This window comes from Staurois parvus, unplaced genomic scaffold, assembly GCF_062004578.1.
Source record: "Staurois parvus isolate SC_StPar_1 unplaced genomic scaffold, SC_StPar_1.0 ptg000230l, whole genome shotgun sequence".
In the NCBI taxonomy this organism is placed as follows: Eukaryota; Metazoa; Chordata; class Amphibia; order Anura; family Ranidae; genus Staurois; species Staurois parvus.
This window is the reverse complement of record NW_028318026.1, coordinates 2,605,674-2,627,810: the sequence shown is the minus strand read 5'-3', so window position 1 is coordinate 2,627,810 and position 22,137 is coordinate 2,605,674. Positions and strand designations below refer to the sequence as shown.

The window sequence follows — 22,137 nt, the reverse complement described above, 5'->3', positions numbered from 1 at the left end:
CCTTCACTGATGTGCGTTGATGAAGCAGCACTGATGGGTACTGATAGGCGGCACTGATGGGCAGCACTAATGAGGTGTCACAGATAGGCGGCACTGACTGGCATCACTGCTGGGCACTGACTGGCGGCACTGCTAGGCATTGACTGGCGGCACTGCATTGATGGGCACTGGTGGGTAGCACTGGTAGGCAGCACTGCTGGGCACGGATCATCCGGACACTGATAACACTGTTCAACAAATTTTTATTTTTTGCCAGTTTTGGAAACAAAAGGATCCATTTCTTAATGAATTTCACATTCTGAGTTCAAATATAACAATGAAATTTGTCAATTGGCTCTAGTTTTTCTGTAAACGGAAAGTTTTCTACTATAGGCGTAATGACTACATAATGCACAATAATTATATAGATAGATGTCTTTCCACAAATATAAAGCAAGTGATATTGACTACATAACAAAGCCTAAATGGCATAATATATTGCATAGGATTACCAAGAAAAATTATAGCCATAAGCTAAGTTGAATCATTTTAATACTTAGGATTCTCACTAGTTTTGTCTTCAGTTTGTGTCGGTTTTGCTTCTCTTGGCTTTTCTCTTGTATTCGAGGAAAGGGCTCTCTCTTACAACTGCACGTGACTACACGCTTCAGGTTCTTCCTCACTTGACTCAACCACGAAGGATTCTGGTGCTTTAGGAATTGGTAGCTCCTCTCCATGAGGAACTGGACGTATTGCCGATGGAATATTTGGATAGTGCACAGATAACTTTTTCTTCTTATTTAGCCCTTTTACAATTGGAGGCACCATACAAAAGTAACAATTACTAACATGATCTGTTGGCTCTCTCCAAATCATTGGCACAGAGAAAGGCATAGATGCCTTTTTTCCATTCAACCATTGCTCCAGTGCCGTCCCACAAGAATTGCAGCATATATGTGGTGCCCAGCTCTTGTCCTGGTCTCCTATCTTGCAGCCAAAATACAAGTTGTAGGCTTTCTTAATCATTCCTGTTATCCTCCTTTTTTGTGAGATAAAAGTTATTTCACCGCAGATATAGCAGAAATTATCTGCTTTATTCACACAAGTTCGAGGCATTACTGAGTAGCCTATATAAGCATAAAATGAAATGTAAAGACGCTGTCGAACTCCAATCAGCTACAGATACTGCAGCTTTTATGCAGTGAAGTGATGCAATTAAAGGCTAATATTGCATCATCTCAGTATACATGCAATTTTCTATTTGTCACCAGTATCAATTGCGCAATATGCAGCTGAAGTTGCATCATAATTTTGAATGGCTTACGTCATTAGATGGGTGAATATATCATGGAAACTAGAGCCAATCAACATTTTTTAGGGTCATTTTCGTTTTCAGCACCCCAAAATTATGTAAGATTAGCTAATTTTATGCCCAAAACTTTTTACTTGTTGAACAGTGTAATCAGTGCACGGATGATCGGTACCGATCCCTACTCGGACAACTGCCGGTTCTCGGCAGCACTCTCCACACGCTCTGACAGCGTGAGGAAAGTGCAGCTGTGAACCGGCAATTGCATTTCCCGGTGATCAGCATGTCATTGGACATGGCTGATCACGTGGTAAAAGGCCGCTGTGATTGGCCTTTTACCACATCACGTGATCAGCTGTGTCCGTAGGACACAGCGATCACGGAGATCGCCGGGTGCGTGCAGGAGAGTGCGTTCTGGGAGGACGTCATATGATGCCCTCCCAGACCTAGCAGGCCGCAGTGTAGCCGTCATTCGGCTATCTGCAGTTGGCAAGTAGTTGAGAAGCAAAAAATGTTGATGCACAATGCCAGGGGGTCCATCTCAGAGTATCTTTGTTGTAGCGTACTTTCCGTCGCCTTAAAATCCAACGTCTATTCTTCTACCCCTTAGTTTGGTATCTTGAGTCAAGCGTGGGTGGTTCAGTGCTGTACAATGTATGGAAAGTGGGAGGGCAGAGGGGTATAGGAAGTAGAGAAAGGAAAGCGAAGTGTTAGCCAAATCTGTTGTGGATTATAAGTGCCTATAGGGCTAGATAGAGGAATCAGACAGCAGGGTTAGGCCAGCTATCCTACACTTGGTTGTAAGGGAGAAGGGTGTCAGAGGTTTTCAGCTCGAGTTTGAGAACTCTGCTGTGGTGGGAGGTCCTCAGTGGATGGTAATATAGTTGCAGCCAATAGGGAAAAAAAAAAAAAAAAGGGTACGGAGTTCTAGAAGTGTAGAGTCGTATCGACACAGTCGGGTCCTAAGATTGAATAGGGTTTATGGTTGTAGCGTGTAAGAGGAGGGTTGTAGGCTAGGTGTGATTGTGTATGGGAAGGGAGGTGTGTGGTGGTGAGCAAAGTCTTCTGTGGCTGGGGGGGGGGGGGGGGGGGGGTCGCAGTCTTTGGTGGTGTATCCCCATCAGTTCTTTCAAGGACTGTTCTGGGAGATTGAGATCACCGTACCAATTTGGTAGTGCTATATAAGTGATATCAAGAGTGTTGCAGAAAGTCGGTAAGTCTTCAGGGACTCTCAATTGTGAATGGCCAGCAGTACCTTCAGATAAACAAAAGGGAAACTTCCAGTGGTATATTCTCTCTCGTTCCCTTAGAAAGGTCAAGCAGAGGTCGAATAGCTTTGTTGTAAGGTGATCTGAGAGAGGTCCTGGTATAATTTGATCTCTGTTCCATGGTAGAGGAAAATTTCCTCTTTGAGCTTGAAGTCTACTACACAGCAGGTGACAACCCTGGGTGGATCTGTGTCCCTGCCTCTGGGTTGCAAGGCTCTGTGCATGCATTCTATGTCAATCTGTGTGCCAGGGGTCTGCCTAGAAGGTCATTAAAGATGGAAAGTGCCACCTGTTAGATATGACCTGTTTCCACTGCTTCAGGGAGACCTCCAATTCTCATATTGTGTTGGCAACCTCTTGCGAACAGCTTCAAGATGTCAGTGAATCTCTCGCAAATAATGAGTATGGGTGTCCGTAGTTATACTCATCTCTTGAATGGTGTCACGGCGCGCTGTGGTTTCCTCAACCTCCTCCAGCTTAGTGGCACTTACTTGTACATCCAAGCGTAAGCCAGATATTACAGCCGAAAGTATTTCCTTTATGTCTGCAGCTACCGCATGTAAATCTTCCAGGCTTGGGGGTTTAGCTGCCTGTAAGGTGGTATCATGTGGCAGTGTGTGGGAGGCTTGCTCTTTCTGAGCGTGGTGTGCTGCTGGAGGTCAGGGAGGAGGCCACCATGTCCCACTGCTGTAATCTGAATAGCTCAGGAATATTCCTGCTGAGCCACGTGCCAGTATCCCTGGGGGATGGAGAGCGGACAGCAGAAATGCTCCGGTAGGATTTTCCCATAATAGCTGGGTTGGTTACCCTCACAAGGTGCACAAAGGACCATCCTGTGTCAGAGCTGTGCAACTAAGCAGCCATCTTCACCCAGATCCTGGCCACACCCCTCGGAACAGCTGTATTATATTTTAAAGCTGACAAAGTCCCCGATCACACTAAATACAAATTGGCATGAAATCTGCATACCATGCGACTTGCAAATCACACCCTATTGTCCACAATTACAGCACTCCTATCAGTGCGGTTCCGAGTTGTTCAGAGGCACACTGATCTCTAAAGTAGTACATGCACTAATTTTGGTGCAATTTGCATAGACATCTGTGTCAGATATCTTGCAAATCGCACCTGAAATCGGTATGTCATCCAACTTTGAAACCGTGCGACTTCACTGTAAGTCGCACAATTTCAAAGTCGGGTTTGGTGTGAGCAGAGTGTAAGGTTACATTCACACAAGCTGTGGTGGAATTGCATTGAGTGGCTTTTCCAGCACAGTACCACTGCAAGACAAGGCAAAATGCATGGTCTCCTACGTGCCTGGTTCTCTGTGTTACGATGGTGTGCATACACATTATAGAAGCACAGTGCAGGCAACTGAAGATAGTGAAATGTCTGTCTGACATTTCAATAACGTTTGATTAAAAAAAAAAAACAAACAAAAAAAAAAACAAACAAACAAACAAACAAAAAAAACACACGCATACTGAAATGCATGTAGTTTGAACTGGCCCCAAGTAGTTTTTTTTTTTTTTTCTTTTTTTAAACAGCGTTTACTTACCTACTTTGTGCAATGGTTTTTCACAGAGCAGCCCCGATCCTCCTCTTGTAGGGTCCCTCCATAGTAAGCTCCCTCTGAGGGCACTCATGCATGGTCACTCCCAGGCCCTGCTCTGTGTTTCCAAAAAAATACACAGAATGGGGCTTGGCTCTGGTCCCACCAGACTGGTTGTGATTGACATTTTAAATTATAAAAATTTTAATTTTCTATTTTTTTGCATGAGAGCCTGAAAAGCACTGCAACTGCAAACAGTCGTTCCAATTTGCAATGCTCGCGGGCTCCTGCAAACCCTTTCTGCAGCTGTTGAGCCTTAAGTTAAGGGGCTAGAAGAAATGTCAATGACCTATGACTGTGGTGATGTCACTACACTTGTGGAACACCTAGGAGACCTAGGTGTTCCTTTTTTTACCACCACAGCAATCAAAACCTCTCATTCACAGATTCCTGTGACTTAATGATGCAGCTGTTTGGACAGAGCCACTTACAGCTTCATGGATTTCAAATTTACCAGGAGTCGCAGGGAGAAGCACCACCAGTTTCCTTAAGAGGGGTTGTGGTGGTTTGAGGGTGGGAGCTGCAGAATCTGATCATGCTTCAGGTTACTTCTTAAATAAGGTTGTAACAGGAAACATGCTCAGAAAGATGGCATTATCCTTTAATATTTTTCTTCATTGTTGTTAGGTAGTGATAATTTTATAGCAGAATATATGCTTTAGCCCTTCTATCAAGATATCCATTTCCCTTTCTGCTATCAAAAGAAAAAAAAAATTAAAATAAATAAGACTATAGCGCATGCACAGTACAAGGTAAACTGGCAATATGAACTTGGTGCAAGAGCAATTCAAATCTCATTTGGATGGTGGTTTCTTTTAAAAAATTGGCAGTAAAATGGCCAAAGAAAAAAAAGAACGAAAGAAGATGCTGGGCTGGAAAACGACCAGGACAAGATAGATGAAAGTATGAGGGCAACATTGTGACCAGGAAGAGTGCGAACATTGTATCGCTGGATGAGAGCATGTATGCTTTGCATACTTCCAGAATATGGCAACTACTCAGGGGCAAGTACTCCACTTTAATACACAACAGAGGAAACTTGGATTGTAATTGCATTCTATGGCTTCAAAACATCCAGAGCCTCTAACCCTGATCAAGAACACAGCTTAGGAGTTCTACTTGTTCAGGGTCAGGGACTCAAAAGTATTACAGCTGTACACTGTAACCAGTACAACAAAATCAGGCAAGTGGCATTTTCTGTAGGATATACAAAATGATATCCTACAGAATGGGCCTTGACTGGTAAAGGAGGAACTTAGCCCTTCAGGGCTGATAAATAAGTTGACAAATCCACCTAAAAAAAAAAATAGATCGAAAGGCAGCATGACCCTTACAAGGACCTTCAGCTAGGACAAACAGGAACTCAGGCTGTCAAAACAAAGCTGTAGATTTTTAGATAAATTCAAACACATTCAAAGAATGGAGCACCTTCTCAAGATTTCTAGGATTATGACAAAAAGATGGTAACACCATGTCCTGATTTAGGTGGTACAAAGTAACAAAAACTTGGATAAACAGAGGACTGAGGCCTTAATACCACCCTATTCTGGTAAAGAACCAGGAAAGACTCCCTGCAGGAAAGCACAGACAATTCTGATACCCTGTGAGCTAAAGTAATAGCCAACCAAAGAGACAACTGCCTGTAAAGAGACAACTTTGCCTGTAAAGAGCAACATGGGGATCTCTCTGGAAGGCCACATAGGAAACGTCTGCAAAACAGACAAGACCAATTTAAGGTCCCATAGAGACAAAGGAACAATCTTTGTGACACCCGATACAAAAGGCTTTACCGGGCAATGAGAAGCGATAGGTCTGCAAAACAGAGCGACCAAGGCTGCAATCTGCCCTTTGCTGGTACCAAAAGCAAAAGGATATCTCCAACCCAGGCTTGAGAAAAGTCAAAAAGCACTCTACGACATACTGTCACGGATTAAATTTAGAAGCCTCACATCAGGTGAAGAAAAAAAAAAAAAAAAAAAAAAAAAAAAGAAGAAGAAGGCTTTCAATGTACAATGGTACACCTTCCTGGATGTGGACTTTCTTGCTTTGAAAGTAATACAAAGTCGGCAACAGATTTCACTCTGGGGCAGCAGCGATCTGGAAAAGCCCACAGCTTGTCTGACAAGACATTTGTGATGTATGCATACCATGTTCATGGTCAAGAAGGTACGATTAGATCAATAGGAATGCCTCACATCTGCACAAAAAACTGTATTGAGTTAATAAAGCTCTGCTCGGTGTATGAATGAGGTATCACATGGGTGCTGTGGAATGTACTGTGGGAATCAGCAGTGTGGATGGAGCGGTCTATGTGCAGGTAGCCTATGTTATACTATGGGGATGCTGCAGCTGTATGAACACAGTCACAGGTCCTAATTTCACAGATCTGTGGGCGCAGGTGCACATCCCTGAACACAGACAGTGTCCATTTGAGGCTACTCACCCACACACCCATTATTATTATACAGGATTTATATAGAGCCAACAGTTTGCACATCACTTAACAAAATGAGGGTAGACATTACAGTTACAATAGAATTTGGTACAAGAGGAAACAGAGCCCTGCTCGTTAGAGCTTACAATCTATTCTAGGACCATCAAAATAGGACCTGTGGTTATGTTCATACTGCCGCTGCATCCCCATGTATTAACAAGTGGCTCCAGCCATATGAACAAACCATCTATCCACACAGCCAAAGTAAATGTGTGAATGAGCCCTTGAGCTGCATTTTCCACCACCCTCCAACTGCTACTCCCTTTAGTTGCAAAGGTTGGGGGTTTACACACGCTGTGGCATTTTGCTTTACAGCTGCAGCAAGAATTGTACCCCTTATAGAATGCAACTCATTCAAGTGACTGGCGCAGATCTGCAAGTGTCCCACAACAATATACAATGCAGGAGCACTAGTGTAGGGTTAAAGCAGGCGAAATGCCTTCTCACTGCTGTCAAATGCTCTCCGAAGAACAATCCGAACACGGTGCTTTGCTCTGAGGAGCAGTCATGTGAAAGAGCCCTTTAAATAAATTAAATGGTAAAAAATAATTAAAGAAATAATTTTTTTACAGCCTTGTGGGGGAGGTGCTTTGGTTAAATTTTGTGGGTCCAACAGGACTGAGATTGAGCTCCTCAGTCACTTTTGCAGCAGTTTTCCTATTCTGGATCACAATCCTGTGCAATGTCCTTTTGTCTCTTTCGGTCAGTTGACCAGGTTGACTGCACTTATGCTAATCAACATATTCCTGGAAACTGTACATGCCGTCACAACCTTTGATACTGTACTTCATGACATTATTATACAGTATTTATAAAGCACCAACAGTTCGCTCAGCACTGTACATTACAAAGGGAGAGACAGAACATGCGACAGTACGAACACAATACAATGTGATACACGAGGGTTCGAGGGCCCTGCTCTTTCGAGCTTACAATCTAGGAGAACATGGCAAATAAATTGGCAACTTCAGTCAGAGGCAACAGCTAAGCAGCACCAATAATTTGCTCTTTGTAGCTCAGTAAGCTCTGATATGACTGTATTACTAACAGAGCACGCAGTTAATGACAAAAGTGAGGCTTCCCACTTGTTAGCTAGGTGTCTCGTCACGCAGTGAAATGTTACATCACTTATGCAAAACAGGCCATCACTTTCACACCTGCAAATCATGCAGGGTTTCCATTTATTTGTCTAACCCCTATATGTGAGACACTAACCAGAACAAGCATGCATCTAGTGAAGTCCATTTCCAAGCTGAACATTTATTCTCTGGTCTTAAAAAATCGCTGAATCTGAACAAACACTGCACAACTATTAGATAACTTAAATTTAGATACAGAAAAAGTAAAACAAACTTTTGTCTATAAAACAGCAGAGAAGCACATGAACACTTACTGGACGTTCAAGGACAACTGGGAGGTCCGGCAAATATTTTGGTTTCAGTCTGCACACAGACAAGCTTGAGAGCTCTATAAGTACATCTCTGCTGTAGGTAATCCTGTCTGTAGATAAACACAGAGCTTTATCTTACAAAAGGTAAGCATCATGCTATAACAAAAGGAGAATTTAACAAAATCAATAAAGGTAGATAAGCGTATCACTGTCATCAACAAACTTTATATATGTGTAAATATTTCTTTATTGAAGTTTATGTTGACAGCAGCGCTGTACTCAATTTATGTATATTTAATATGGGAACACAAGCAGCTGCCAAGTGGTATATTTATTTATTGGATTCTTTACAGCAGTGTAGTTTAAGTTAGTTGTAACATGTGAAATGTATTTATCCATGAAAGAATAGTAAAATAAATCAATGAGTTTGTATCATTTATAGACAAGTGTATGCACAAAAGGGAACACTTGGCAGAGTGTTTAAATACCAGCAAGTTGAGAGGTACCAGGAGTCCAAAAAGGACCAGACCCTGGCAAATTTCAGGGGTTGTCCCTATGGGAATAAACAAGCTTGTTAAATAGTAAAGAATGGTTAGCTAGATCAAGCTATTTTTTGAGGAGCGGAAAGGGCATTTGCAATACCATAGCAGTGTGTTGGCTATCAAATAGTAGTTCTGACATTGCAATAAACGTATAATGTTCAGTGAAGCGTTCACTGGTAATACCCAGGAGATATGGCTTTGAATCTAGGGGAACTTGACAACCCATTCGGTCATGAATTAACTTTGTGGAACCAGCAGGCCTGTATGTCTGGGCAGTTCCAAAATAATTGGTTAAAGGTAGGGCCTGAAAAGCCATATCTGGGCAGCTGGGGGAGTAGGAAGGACAAAATGTAACTTTTCTCCATGTAGGATATAGGTTTGAGTGGGTCACCCTCAGAGACAGGGAGAGACCAGCTTTGGAACCTCCAGGGCTTCTTTCCATTCCTCTGCAACCAACGTGTTAATGTCTGCTGGTATAAATTTACATACATTAACCAACGCTCTGGGCAGTAGCAGGGCATTATAAAAATCACTAATAAGCTGTTTTTGAGGTCCTTTATGCAGATGAGCAATTATAGGGGAGTTAGAGGTCAACAGTATTAAGTGACTGAAATTGCGATTGTATAGCATGCCTGAACTGCAGGCATTTGTGAAACTGAGCAACTCAGCTGGTAGTTGAATCTGAAGAATGATGATTCAAACTAGCCATTTTCCAATAATTCACGCTAACAGCTGACATCATAGGATCATACGGACGCTTCAGACTCTGGATGGATCTACCCAGTTGTCTGACAGCTGGCTCCTGATATCCTGGCGCAAAATCCAGTTGTGCCCTTCCCTGCCCACCACCCCTCAGTGAGCGCTGGAGGGACAGAGCAGAGCGCTGACTGACAGTCACTGCTTTCCACACTGAGCAGACAGAACTGAGCAATCAGCAGTCATGTGATCACTCAGTTTTCTGAGTTATAACTGATGTGGGACAGCTGCAGCATCAGAGGTGGATATATAGGTTTGTTTTTTTAATGTACCCAATACATCTCCATTACAAAAAAAAAAAAAAAAAAAATTAGATCCCAAGAAATACTTAGACAGTTGTTAAATAGTCATTTACCTTGTTTGATGCTTGATGGGGTGTTTTGTAGAGTTTCAGGGGATTCAGAAAGCACAGGATCCTTTAGTATACCATTCAGCTGGCCAATAGAGCACCACTAAAAACAGAACATACATGTATTCAGTCAAAGGGCCCTGTTACACTTGTGCGCCTTTGCTGCACCAGAGAGCACCTTTCCAGCACAAAAGTACATCAAAACTATTCCCCTTTAAATCCCAGGTGACTATTAACATAATTGCACTGAGGTTTGAACAGCCCGGCATGCTGCAGTATGTTTGGTGTGCTTTGCAAAAAAAAAAAAGGAAGAAGATGTACCTTCCATTTAAGTCAATGGAAAACACACCAAAAATGCACTTAGGATCAGTTTTTGGGGTCACGTGACAAAAAAAAAAAAAAAAAAAATGCTGGGTTGTTAAGGAGCAGGTATACACTGGCCTCCTTAACCACTGAATGACTGTTAATGCACATGCTGGCATCCTTAATAATCAGCAGATACATACAATGTCCCCTTCCCCACCCCATAGTGGTCACCATTAACCACTCTGCTTCCTTCTTGTGGGAGGAGCCTTTCCGGTCACCCCCCTCACATTCTCAGAGCTGAGGCTCTCAGCTGTCCCACCCAGTCTTTCCAGTTGCTCCCCCCTCCGGTGGTAGCATCTCCTGCACAAGACTTTAAGCAAAAAGGAGCTGGAGCATCCAGTGTGTAAGGGGGTGGAACACAGGTTTAGATACAATTGGACGCCAGTGACTGCCGGCTACTGAACCAGCAAATAGCAGAGCTGGTACCTGCAAGTAATAGCTGGTTGTTAAAAACCAGAACCCAATGGTGTCCTTAACCAGCTATTCACCTTAGATGTATTGTGCTAAAATCCAAACACGATGCATTTAAAAACATGCCATGCGTTTTTTTTAAATGCATAGCACATTTAACAATCGATGCAGTCCAAAGGCAGCCAAATAGATTAGGAAAACCTCACGTGCCAAAAATGACCTAATGACCTAAAAACAGGGGTCTCCAAACTTTCCAAAGGGCCAGTTTACGGTCCTTCAGACTTTAGGGGGCTGGACTGTGGCCACTGGGGGGGTAGAAAAGTCTCAGGGCCAATATCAGTAAGAATAAACAGGTCTCAGGTGTGGTGTTCAGTTGCGCAGTGCCTGTGGTCAGTAGGAGGAGGAGTGCTCCATCATTGCTATTACTCAAAGGAATATTGGCCCATCATTGATGTTAGAAGATGGAATAGGGCCCCATCATTTATATTAGTGTAAAGAATAGTGTCCCATTGCTGGTGTCAGTTTGGGGAATTATGCCCCACTTTTGGTGTCAGCATTAGGAATAGTGCCCTAAGGGCTGGTTAAAGGCTAGCAAAGGGCCACATCTGGCCCTTGCGTTGCAGTTTGGAGACCCCTGACCTAAAACAAACATTACTGGATCAGGTGTATTCATTACCAGTTTTACATGTTAGCAGAAACATACTGTCAGCAATATATTGCAAATTTATTCCGTAATCCAATGTGTTATCGGCGTTAGGCCCATGTACAGTTTATTGCTGTGTCAAAAACTATACTGCATGGAAACACTAAATCAAATTATATACCCATTCTCACAGGCATACAAGCAAAAAGGTTACCATTTCCAGAATGGGAAGATGCTTGGGAGAAGGACCACTTTCTTCTAGTGTTAAGAGACCCTGTCAACAACCCAACAAATAGCAGGTAAAAAGCAGAGAAAATTCCAGGTATTGTAAATGCTTACCTGCAGCATGTTTCATAAAGCATGTTTATTACATGCAATGTGCCTGTGAACCTGCTAGCAAATGTAATGACTTCAGTAAAGGTAATTCCCTAGTACAGGCCTATCCCTCCTTGTACTTCATAGCTCTTTCCTCTTATTACTGTCTGTGTTGGTCAAGCTTTGTCGCCTCTGTCACTGCAGGCATCATGTTTTTTTTTCAGGTGGTGGTTGACTTTCTTGTAAAAGCAATCCTAGCGGCTAATTAGACGCTGGATTGCTTTTACAAGCAGCGGAAGGCTTTCTAAGACTCTCCCATCTCACTGGGGAACCCATATGTTCAGCTGGCGCTTTTGCTGACTACCCAAAGAGATGACTGGAACGGCTCCAATCATCTCTATGGTCTTAAACCAGAAGCAATTAGCATTCATTACTTCTGGTTCCACCAGATTTAAACAGCACCATTTCTAAATTGGTAAAGCATCTGATCACAATGATCTTGGTGTGATAAGATGCTGTGAAGGGCAGAGGAGAGATCGGAGTTCTAAACTCTAGATTTTTCAGTAAAGAGTACCTGTCACTGCTTATTGCCATCACAGGGGATATTTATATTCCCTGTGATAACATTAAAAGAAGAAAAAAGTAAATAAATAAAAAATTAAAGTTGGTGCCGCATGCATACATAAAAAACAATCGTACCACACATGAGGCATCACTACAAACGTCAGATTGAGGGCAATTATTTTAGTACCAAATCTCCTGTGTAAATTTAAAATGGCAACCTGTAAAAGGCTTTTAAAGCATTCCCTGTGGATAACAAAATTTATGTAGCTTGTTGCACGGGCAATTTTAAAGCGTCACGCTTGGTATGTACTTACTCAAACAATTGGGTATTATACAGGTTTTTTTTAACGCGCAAAAATAATTTTCCCAAAAAATTGTTTGAAAAGACAAAACCGCTGTGCAAATACTGTGCAACAGAAATTTCAACACACCATTTTATGCTGTAGGGCAGGGGTCTCCAAACTATGGCCCTCCAACTGTTGAAGTACAAGTCATCATGCCTCTGGGAGTCTTGCAGTTCAACACCTGGAGGGCCATACTTTGGAGACCCCTGCTCTAGGGCCTCTGCTTTAAAAAAAAAAAAAGGGAAAGAACGAACACACACACACACACACACACACACACACACACACACACACACACACACACACACACACACACACACACACACACACACACACACACACACAATGAAACTTAAAGGTGAAACGAATATATGACAGACTCATTACATGCAAAGCAAGATAGTTCAAGCCGTGATGTCATATTTGTGATGATTATGGCTTACAGCTCATGAAAACCCCAAAATTCACAATCTCAGAAAACTATAGTAGTACATGCAACCAATAAAACAAGGATTGTACATAGAATAATATCAGACCTCTGAAAAGTATAAGCATGCATATGTACTCAGTACTTGGTTTGGGCCCCTTTTGCAGCAATTACTGCCTCAATGCGGCGTGGCATGGAAGCTATCAGCCTGTGGCACTGCTGAGGTGTTATGGAAGACTAGGATGCTTCAATAGCGGCCTTCAGCTCTTCTGCATTGTTCGGTCTCATGTCTCATCTTTCTCTTAGCAATGCTCCATAGATTCTCTATGGGGTTTAGGTCAAGCGAGTTTGCTGGCCAATCAAGCACAGTAATCGCACAGTCATTGAACCAGGTTTTGGCAGTGTGGGCAGGTGCCAAGTCCTGCTGGAAAATGAAGTCAGCATCCCCATAAAGCTCGTCTGCAGAAGGAAGCATGAAGTGCTCCAAAATCCCCTGGTAGACGGCTGCGTTGACCCTGGACTTAATGAAGCACAGTGGACAAACACCAGCAGATGACATGGCTCCCCAAATTAACACAGACTGTGAAAACTTCACACTGGACTTCAGGCATCTTGCAGTGTGTGCCTCTCCATTCTTCCTTCATACTTTGGGTCCTTTGTTTCCAAATTAGATGCAGAAGTTGCTCTCATCAGAAGAGAGGACTTTGGACCACTGAGCAACAGACCAGGTCTGTTTTTCTTTATCCCAGGTAAGACGCTTCTGACGTTTGTCCGTTCAGGAGTGGCTTGACAAGAGGAATACGACATTTGAAGCTCATGTCCAGGATCCATCTGTGTTTGGTGGCTCTTGATGCACTGACTCCAGCCCCAGTCCACTCCTTGTGAAAGTCCCCAACACTTTTGAATGGCCTTTTCCTGACAATCCTCTCCAGGCTGTGGTCATCCCTGCTGCTGGTGCACTTTTTCTTCCACACGTTTCCCTTTCACATAACTTTCTAATAATGTGCTTTGATACAGCACTTTGGGAACATCCAACTTCTTTTGCAATTACCTTTTGAGGCGTTCCCTCCTTATGGAGGGTGTCAATAGTTTTCTGCACAACTGTCAGGCCAGCAGTCTTTCCCACGATTATGATTCCTACTGAACCAGACTGAGAGACCAGTTAAAGGCTCAGGAACCCTTTGCAGGTGTTATGGCTTAATTAGCTGATTAGAGTGGGACACTGAGCCTAGAATATTGCACCTTTTCACAATATTCTCATTTTCTGAGATTGTGGATTTGGGGTTTTCATGAGCTGTAAGCCATAATCACCACAATTATGACAAATCACAGCTTGAACTATCTTGCTTTGCATGTAATGAGTCTATCTCATATTAGTTTCACCTTTTAAGTTGCATTACTGAAATAAATGAACTTTTGCACGATATTCAAATTTTTTTTTGAGTTTCACATACCAAAGAAAACAAAACAAAAAAAAACAAAACAAAAACCAACCACATACCAAACTGTAGTTATTGTTTATCTCTTCTTTACAGCAATCCATAATTTCAGCCTGAAAATTTACCAGCAACAGGGGTTCTGAAAAGAAAACCAAACAAAATTTCAGTTATACAAAATTGCTGGGAAATTTTTCCCCCAAATTTGACCACACGAATGTGGGAGTGATAATAAAATTAAAAGCTTACTATTTAGCTGCAAGGTACTCAAAGTTAAACTCCAGGACTGATTATACAGGATTTACAACGATTTGCGTGGCACTTTACAATATAAAAAGGGAGACAATACAAGTTCAAAACAACAGGGTTGCGCTCGTGAGCAGCAGCCAGGATGGCTGCCTATTAATTTACGGTCTCGGCCACATCGGCCGATTTCTGACCCTCAGGGGGGGTCCCTCCGCTTCCTCCCTGGCCCCCTGTCCTTCCAGCACCCTGATGGGGAAAAAAACCCCGGCCCCCCGCACCTCCAGCGTCCGGCGGACCGTTCGGGAGGTTGCGGCCTACCCGCCGGAGATCGCTGGTGAAGCCGCGGCCTCGATTTTGGGCCGGCCGCCGGAGGCTTCCAGGACCCCGGCCGCGGATTCGCGATTTTCGCCCGGGACAACAGCTGAAGCCCTGGCTGCAAGTTTGGGTCCCCTGCCATCACTACCTGCAGGTGAGATGGATCCTGGCAGTGGGGAGGACCTGGATCCCGAGCCATCCCGGCGGTCGCACATTCCATCCCTGCGGGATGCCGAGCTCCTGCGCCGCTTTAAAAGTATGCTGCAATCAGAATTGTCCTCCGCTACCTCCAAGCTGGCCGACCGTCTTTCGCGGGAAATTCGGGATTTGGGCAATCGGACGAATGATCTCGAAGATAAAATGGACGCTGCGGCCACAGTCATTGAAACTCACGAACAGGACCTGTGCGACCTTAAGAAGGAATTGGCGGATGCACTACTGCGGCTTGAGGATTTCGAAAACCGTTCCCGCCGTGGCAATTTGCGGTTAAGGGGTATTCCGGAAACGGTCATGGATCTTACCTCCACTGCTACTGCTCTGTTTCAGGAGCTGACACCCGCTATTCCCATTGACCGGCTCGAATTTGACCGCATACATCGTTCTTTGGGCCCCAGACGACCGGATGGGCCCCCGAGGGACATTATCATCAAGTTTACTTATTACCGCACTAAGGAAACTATCCTCTTGGCGGCCAGAAATAACCCTGATCTTAGCTTCCAGGGGCACCGCTACCAGCTTTTCGCGGACCTCTCTCAGACCACTCTCCAGAAGCGACGCCAGTTGAAGCCCTTCACTTTGGTCCTGGTGAAACACAGAATTAAATATACCTGGGGCTTTCCGTTCCGCCTCACCTTCACCTACCAGGGCCGCAGTCATTCTGTGGCTACGCCGGAGGAGGCCCATTCTCTCCTAGAATCTCTACATCTTCCCTCGCCGGAAGCTGCTGATCGGAGCCCGGCTCATTCATCTAGATCCTCGGCAAAGCCGCCCCCTCTGGGCCGCATCTGGGAGCGGTCGTCCAACAGGAGGGGGGCTCTCCCTCAGACCCCTTCGCGATCAAGTCCTTCCTGTTCTTCTCCAGGCTGACGATGCGCCTTGGAACTCCCACATATCGTCTCACCGAGGGACTACCCTGACGAGATCGTGAGTTTGGCCCTTAGGGCCTCCCCGGTTTGTCGACATTCTAGGTTGAGACTGCTCCGGCTTGCCCTTTTGGGTTTCATCCCGGGTTGGGGAGGGGGGGGGTCTCTTCCTGGACTTAGGAATCGGGACTTTTTGCTGCCGCAGCCTGTTTTGGGTCCATGTGATGGTGCTTGGGTCTACGTTTGTGGCATTGGGTGATGGTTCCCTTGGGCTCCGGGGTGGGAGGTTGACCCGGTGGGCCTGGTTGGGTGGAGGGGGGTTGGCCCCTGTGGTTCTCCGGGTTTCTATGGGGAGGTTGTCGCGGAGGTTCCTGCTCCTGGGACTTTTAGTTTATTAAGATTTACTATATTCTATTATGTACATTGCCTTTTTGCCCCCTGAGGGCTTCTGTTTTGATGTTTCCATTTGCAGCCATGTGTCCGGTGGTAGAGTTACCCCTAACTGTATCCTTCATGTGTAGGATGCACGTCACCATTGGTGTGACACGATTGCACTGTTGTGTATATTTTTTGTGTCTTTCTTTTTTTCCTTTCTTTGTTCTTCTCTTTTTCTCTGTTTTTTTTTGTTTTTGTTTTCTGCAGGGTTCCGGGACGCCATGGTCCGATCGCCATTGGGAGTGGAAATTGCTGGCTGCTTTGGGCTTTTTTCTGCTGAGCGTGTTGCGTTGATACCGCCATGGCCTCACCCCTTTTGAAAATACATTCACAAAATGTTCAGGGCTTCAATTCGCCTCAGAAACGGGCTAAAGTTTTTCATCACCTCAAGTCGCAACAAATTGATGTGGTATGTCTACAGGAGACCAGGTTTTCTCAGTCCTCCGCTCCGCGTTATCTTTCACCTCACTATCCCATCTTTTACACGGCCTCGGCTCCTGAGAAGCGTCGGGGTGTTCTGATAGCTTTTAAACGCAATCTCCCCTTTGTCTGTGCTCGGAATATAGCGGACCCCACGGGCAGGTATTTGCTTCTGCAAGGCACCCTCTGGGACCAGGAGGTTACCTTTGTCTCTTACTACGCGCCTAACCGTTTCCAGCATAAATTCTTTTCGCATCTTTGCACCATTATTTCTCGACACTCTAAGGGTCTTCTTCTTGTTATGGGGGATTCGAATGTTACCTTAGATTCCACACTGGATAGGCGCTACGCACAAGGAGCGACCCCCTCTCATGACTTGGTGCTGGAGGAACGTATGCGCTCTCTTTTGCGGACGGCGGGGCTAGCGGACGTCTGGAGGGAACTTCATCCAACTGAACGCGACTTTACATTCTATTCTAACCCTCATGACAGTTTTTGTAGAATTGATCATATATTCATGCAGGTCCAGCAACTCCCCTCGGTCCGGCGGATAACTATTCCCTCCTCACCCTGGTCAGACCATGATCCTTTGGTACTCCTCCTTGCCCTTTCCGGGTCAGAACGACGCCCTTTTCATTGGCGCATCAATGACTCTTTACTGACCACTCAGGCTACCTGCCAAGAAATAGAATTCTTCTTACGGACATACTTTACGGAAAACTCGGGATCGGTCTCTTCAGCAGTGCCCCTATGGGAAGCGCATAAGGCCACGGTGCGGGGTCATGTTATACAGCTGGCTGCAGTCCGGAAGCGGGAGCGGGAACGTCGACTCTCGGAGCTTCATTCTCTCCTGGCCTCTGCGGATGCGCGTTGGAAGTCATCTCCATCCGTGGCCCATAAACGCGCTCGGGACGCTCTGGCGACAGAATTGGACCTCCTTGCCTCTTCGGAGGCGGAACGGGCCTTGCGTTGGACCAAACATAAATTCTATTCCTGTGCTAATAAGCCCGGTCCCATGCTAGCCAGGAAACTCAATTCTGTGGGGAAACCCCATAAACCGATTCGGCTTCGACTTTCCACGGGTGGCTGTACTTCTAATCCCCAGCAGATTGTTTCCCGATTCTCGGACTTCCTTTCGCGCCTCTATGCTGCCCCAGATCCCTTCCCTGTGGCCCAGGCAGAGGCATTCTTTCAGGACCTCCATCTTCCTGGATTAACCGAGGCAGCACAGGTGGCCCTCAACGCAGGTGTCACCGTACCAGAAGTGCTACAAGCAATCAAATCTTTACGGTCCACCGCGGCCCCAGGTCCAGACGGCTTCTCCGGTCTCTATTATAAAAAATTCTCAGCCCTATTGGCGCCCTTTTTAGCTGCCTACTTTAATGAGTTACGACAGGGCTCCTTGCCCTCTCCGGACGCACTTAGGGCACATATCTCTATGATTCCTAAGACGACCGCTGATGTCCAGGAACCGCAAGCCTTCCGGCCCATCTCTCTTCTTAATGAAGACTTGAAAATATTGGGCAAGATCCTTAGTTTTCGCATCAATAAATATTTGTGTAGCCTGGTCCACAGGGACCAAGTAGGGTTCGTCCCCGGGAGGCAGGCGGGTGATAATGTCCGTAAGGTGGTCCATCTTATACATTTTCTGCTACAACGGAAAATACCAGGATTCTTACTGTCCTTGGACATATATAAAGCTTTTGATTCTCTATCCTGGGAATATCTGCGGTTTGTGCTGTCTCGCTGGGGTTTCGGGGATTCTATTCTCTCTTGGATTCAAGCCTTGTATTCCTTTCCTTCGGCTTCCGTTAAATACGCTGGGTATTTCTCGGATCCCTTTCCTGTTGGGCGAGGGACGAGGCAGGGCTGCCCGCTGTCCCCGGCGCTCTTTGTCCTGGCGCTTGAGCCACTGGCTTTAGCGCTCCGGACCGACTGCAATGTATCGGGGGTTCCATACGCGGGACAGGAGTTTAAGCTGAGCCTCTTTGCGGACGATGCCCTCTTGACCCTTACTAATCCTCTGACGACACTTCCTAATTTGCAACGGGTTCTTGAGCGCTTTTCCTTGATCTCGGGTCTACGTATTAATTTGGATAAAACCGTTGCTCTCAATATTACTTTGGCTTCAGATTTGGTTTCGCGCCTACAATCCCACTTCCCTTACCGGTGGGCTTCCTCTTCTCCTGAATACTTGGGCATTCGCTTGACCCCCACCTATGACTCCCTTTTTGCTGCAAATTATTATCCTTTGCTTAGCTCCTTATCTTCTCTTATGCATTCCTGGCAATTTCCGCACCTGTCTTAAATAGGACGGGTTCATTCAGTGAAAATGACCATCTTGCCGAAATTGTTATATTATTTTCGCACCCTCCCAGTGCGGGTTCCCCCTCATTTTCTTCGGTTGCTTCAGGCGAAGTTTATGCGTTTTATCTGGGCCAATAAGCATCCCAGAGTTTCTAGAAATACGCTCTTTGCTCATAGACTCCACACCTTGGGGTACCCAATGTAACTAAGTATTATCAGGCGAGCCAAATTGCCCCGCTGTCTATGTTGCACGCTTCCTCCGATGTTCCTCTCTGGGTCCTGCTGGAACTGCCTAATTGTGCCCCTATCGCACTATCGACACTTCTATGGCTTCCCCCTGCCCTGCGCCCTACGGCGCTGAGTCCGATGTTGCTCCATGGCCTACGAGTCTGGGACTCGGTACGTTACTCCAGTGGCCTGATGTCACCTTTCCTGCCCTTGCTTCCAATCGTTAATAACCCTCTTTTCCCGCCGGGTCTAGATCACCCGAGGGCATTTTCTTGGTGGGTGGCTCATGGTTTCTCACAGGTGCGACACTTTTGATTTTTCGGTCCTTTCCCACCTGGAATGTCCTCCGGGAGTCTCGGGATGTTCCCCCAGCGGAATTTTTTCGGTACCTTCAATTGCGGCACTGTCTACTCTCGCTGAGGGCCACTTCTGCTTTCCCATATCAGACATCTGCCTTTGAACGGCTTTGCCAGCAGCGTCCGGGCCTTATCTCCCTTCTTTACGCAGCTTTGAACAGATGCTCGTCGCACACTTCTCTTTCATATGTAGTTCAGTGGGAACGCGACCTGGGAATGGCTGTGGATCCGGAGGACTGGAATAAAGCCTGGTCCCTCATAGCTAAATGTTCGTTTAATACAACCACGCTGGAAGCAGCCTATAAGGTATTGTTTCGTTGGTATTGGGTGCCGGCTCGTTTGGCCCAGGCTAACCCTGCCTGTAGTGATCGATGTTTTCGGGGTTGTGGCCATCGTGGCGATGTACTGCATATCTGGTGGTCATGCCCGAGGTTGGTTCGTTTTTGGTCTCGTGTGTTTGGCCTCCTTTTCACTTTGTTTCATCTCTCCATACGCCGGGATGCTCGGTATGCTTTGCTTCATTGCCCCATACCGGGCCTCTTGGCTCGTCAGCAGCGGTTGGCTTCCTATTTGTTTTTATCGGCCACTAGGACAATTGCCCAGGCCTGGAAGAGTCCGTTTGTACTTTTTCAGGGGGTGCGGGATCGTATGACTACTATGATGCTCAATGAACAGATGTCGAGTATATGCAACGACTCTCAACATAAATTTTTGAAAATATGGGAGCCATGGTTGCAATATGCCTTTCCCACGCTCCCCCCGGCCAGTGTAGGGAGGTGATGGAGTTTTGTATTGGCGCTCATGGACCCTTGCTCTCTGGTGTGTGTTTTTTTTTTTTTTTTCTCTTTCTTTCTTCTCTGCTTTTCTTCTTTCCTTTTCTGTTTGTTTTGATGTGACAGTGGACAGCTGTCTTTAGTTGCGATAATCTGAGTTTCACTGATGTTATTGTTACCTATGTGCCATTGATAGCCCCTACGTGGGCATACGTTTTGCCTTATTGGAATTAGAGCGTTGTCTGCTCTATTATGCATTTTCTATCGGTGCAATTGATAGCCCCTGCGTGGGCGTGTTTTGTTGCCTCTGTTTTATACTGTTTAAAATTAATAAAAACCATTGAAATACAAAACAACAGGGTTAGGGGGGCCCTGCTCCTCGAAGCTTACAATCTAATAGGGAAGGGTGGTGGAACCAAATGTAATAACAGAGAAGAACTGAAGGGAGAAAAAATATTTTGTTATTAGGTGAAGGCAGAATAGGCTTTCCTGATAAGATTGCTGGGATCGTCTAAAAGTGGACAGAGTAGCAGATATTTGGACAGGTTGGGGTAGGGAGTTCCAGCAGATGGGTGAATGGAAGAGGCTCTGCAGAAGTCCTGGGGTCGAGCATGGGAGGAGGAGACAAGGGTGCAAGAGAGCAGGAGCTCTTGAGAGGGGCGAAGAGGACGGTTTAGGTGATATTTAAAGAGAAGATTGGTGAGGTTGCTCAGAACAGAGTTGTGGATGGCTTTGTATGTGGTTGTTAGTAGTTTGAACTTAATCCACTGGGCAAGCAGAAGCAAGTGTAAATATTGGCAGAGAGGCAAGGCCAACACTGAACGGTTAGCAAGGTGGAAGAGTCTGGCAGCAACATTCATGATAGACTGAAAAGGGGATAGCCTGCGAAAAGGCAGGCCTACGAGGAGGGAGTTTTGTTGGGAATTATGCCCAAACAAAAGACGGAGGATATCTTCTCTATTAATTTAAGATAAACCACCTGTTGGGGACCATTTTATTCTTAAAAAAAAATGTTGCCTTCAGTCCTATCCTTATGAGGAAATCCCCCACCTTAGAGGTTCAAACAGTCTCTGGAATCGGATTAGATATTTTCTTCTTTTATGCGCTATGCATATTGGCAACAATACTCATTTGTATTTGTTGCCAAAAAAAAAAAAAAAAAAAAAAAAAAAAAAAGAAGAAGGAAGATATATAAAAGATACAGCTGAAGTAAAGCCATAATCTATGGCCTGTCTAAGATATGTAACAATGTAGGCCATCCAAATGATCCTGGTTGTATTACTCAAAGTCTGAGACATAAGTAGGGGTATTCCCACAAGCTGAAAGGTTAAAAAAAAAAACAATTAAAAAAAATGTATGTTGCTAGCAGATGCCTCTTTCTATTGAAATCGTATTTTATTGTGTACATACAGGGTGATTCGCCAACTCTGTTTTATGTAACCAGTTCTATGTACAAAACTGTAGCATGTTGTAGATATTTAACCAGATCCCACCCAGCCTATAGCAGATTGATGGCCAGGTGGACCTTTCTTTCCTCTCGGTGGATGTCATATGTGATGTCCAAACACATTTGATCACGCGTAATCAAATACCGGTTATCAGCATTTCTATTCTGACACTGTCCAAGGAAGGAAAGTTGATAAACGGCTTTCCTGTGACAGGATATTTACACTGATAAATCAGGGCACTGATAATCAGAGCCACCTTATCAGTCTGATACAGCAAGGGTGACGTTTAGTGGCACAGAGCATTAATCTGGGCACAGCAAGG

The 22,137-nt window shown here is 45.1% G+C and overlaps 1 protein-coding gene across 1 annotated transcript in view; it reads right to left on the bottom strand.

Moving 5' to 3' along the window:
- Positions 1 to 14,343, bottom strand: part of CUNH8orf88 (chromosome unknown C8orf88 homolog) — a 58,870-nt gene extending 44,527 nt beyond the window's left edge. The window contains exons 1-3 of the mRNA XM_089679731.1: positions 14,271 to 14,343; positions 9,706 to 9,802; positions 8,056 to 8,162 (exon numbers count right to left, since the gene is read on the bottom strand). Of these exons, the coding sequence (XP_089535857.1) occupies positions 8,056 to 8,162; positions 9,706 to 9,802; positions 14,271 to 14,312 (246 nt within the window). The 5' untranslated portion in view covers positions 14,313 to 14,343. The remainder of the gene's footprint in view (positions 1 to 8,055; positions 8,163 to 9,705; positions 9,803 to 14,270) is intronic.
- Positions 14,344 to 22,137: the final 7,794 nt, after the last annotated feature.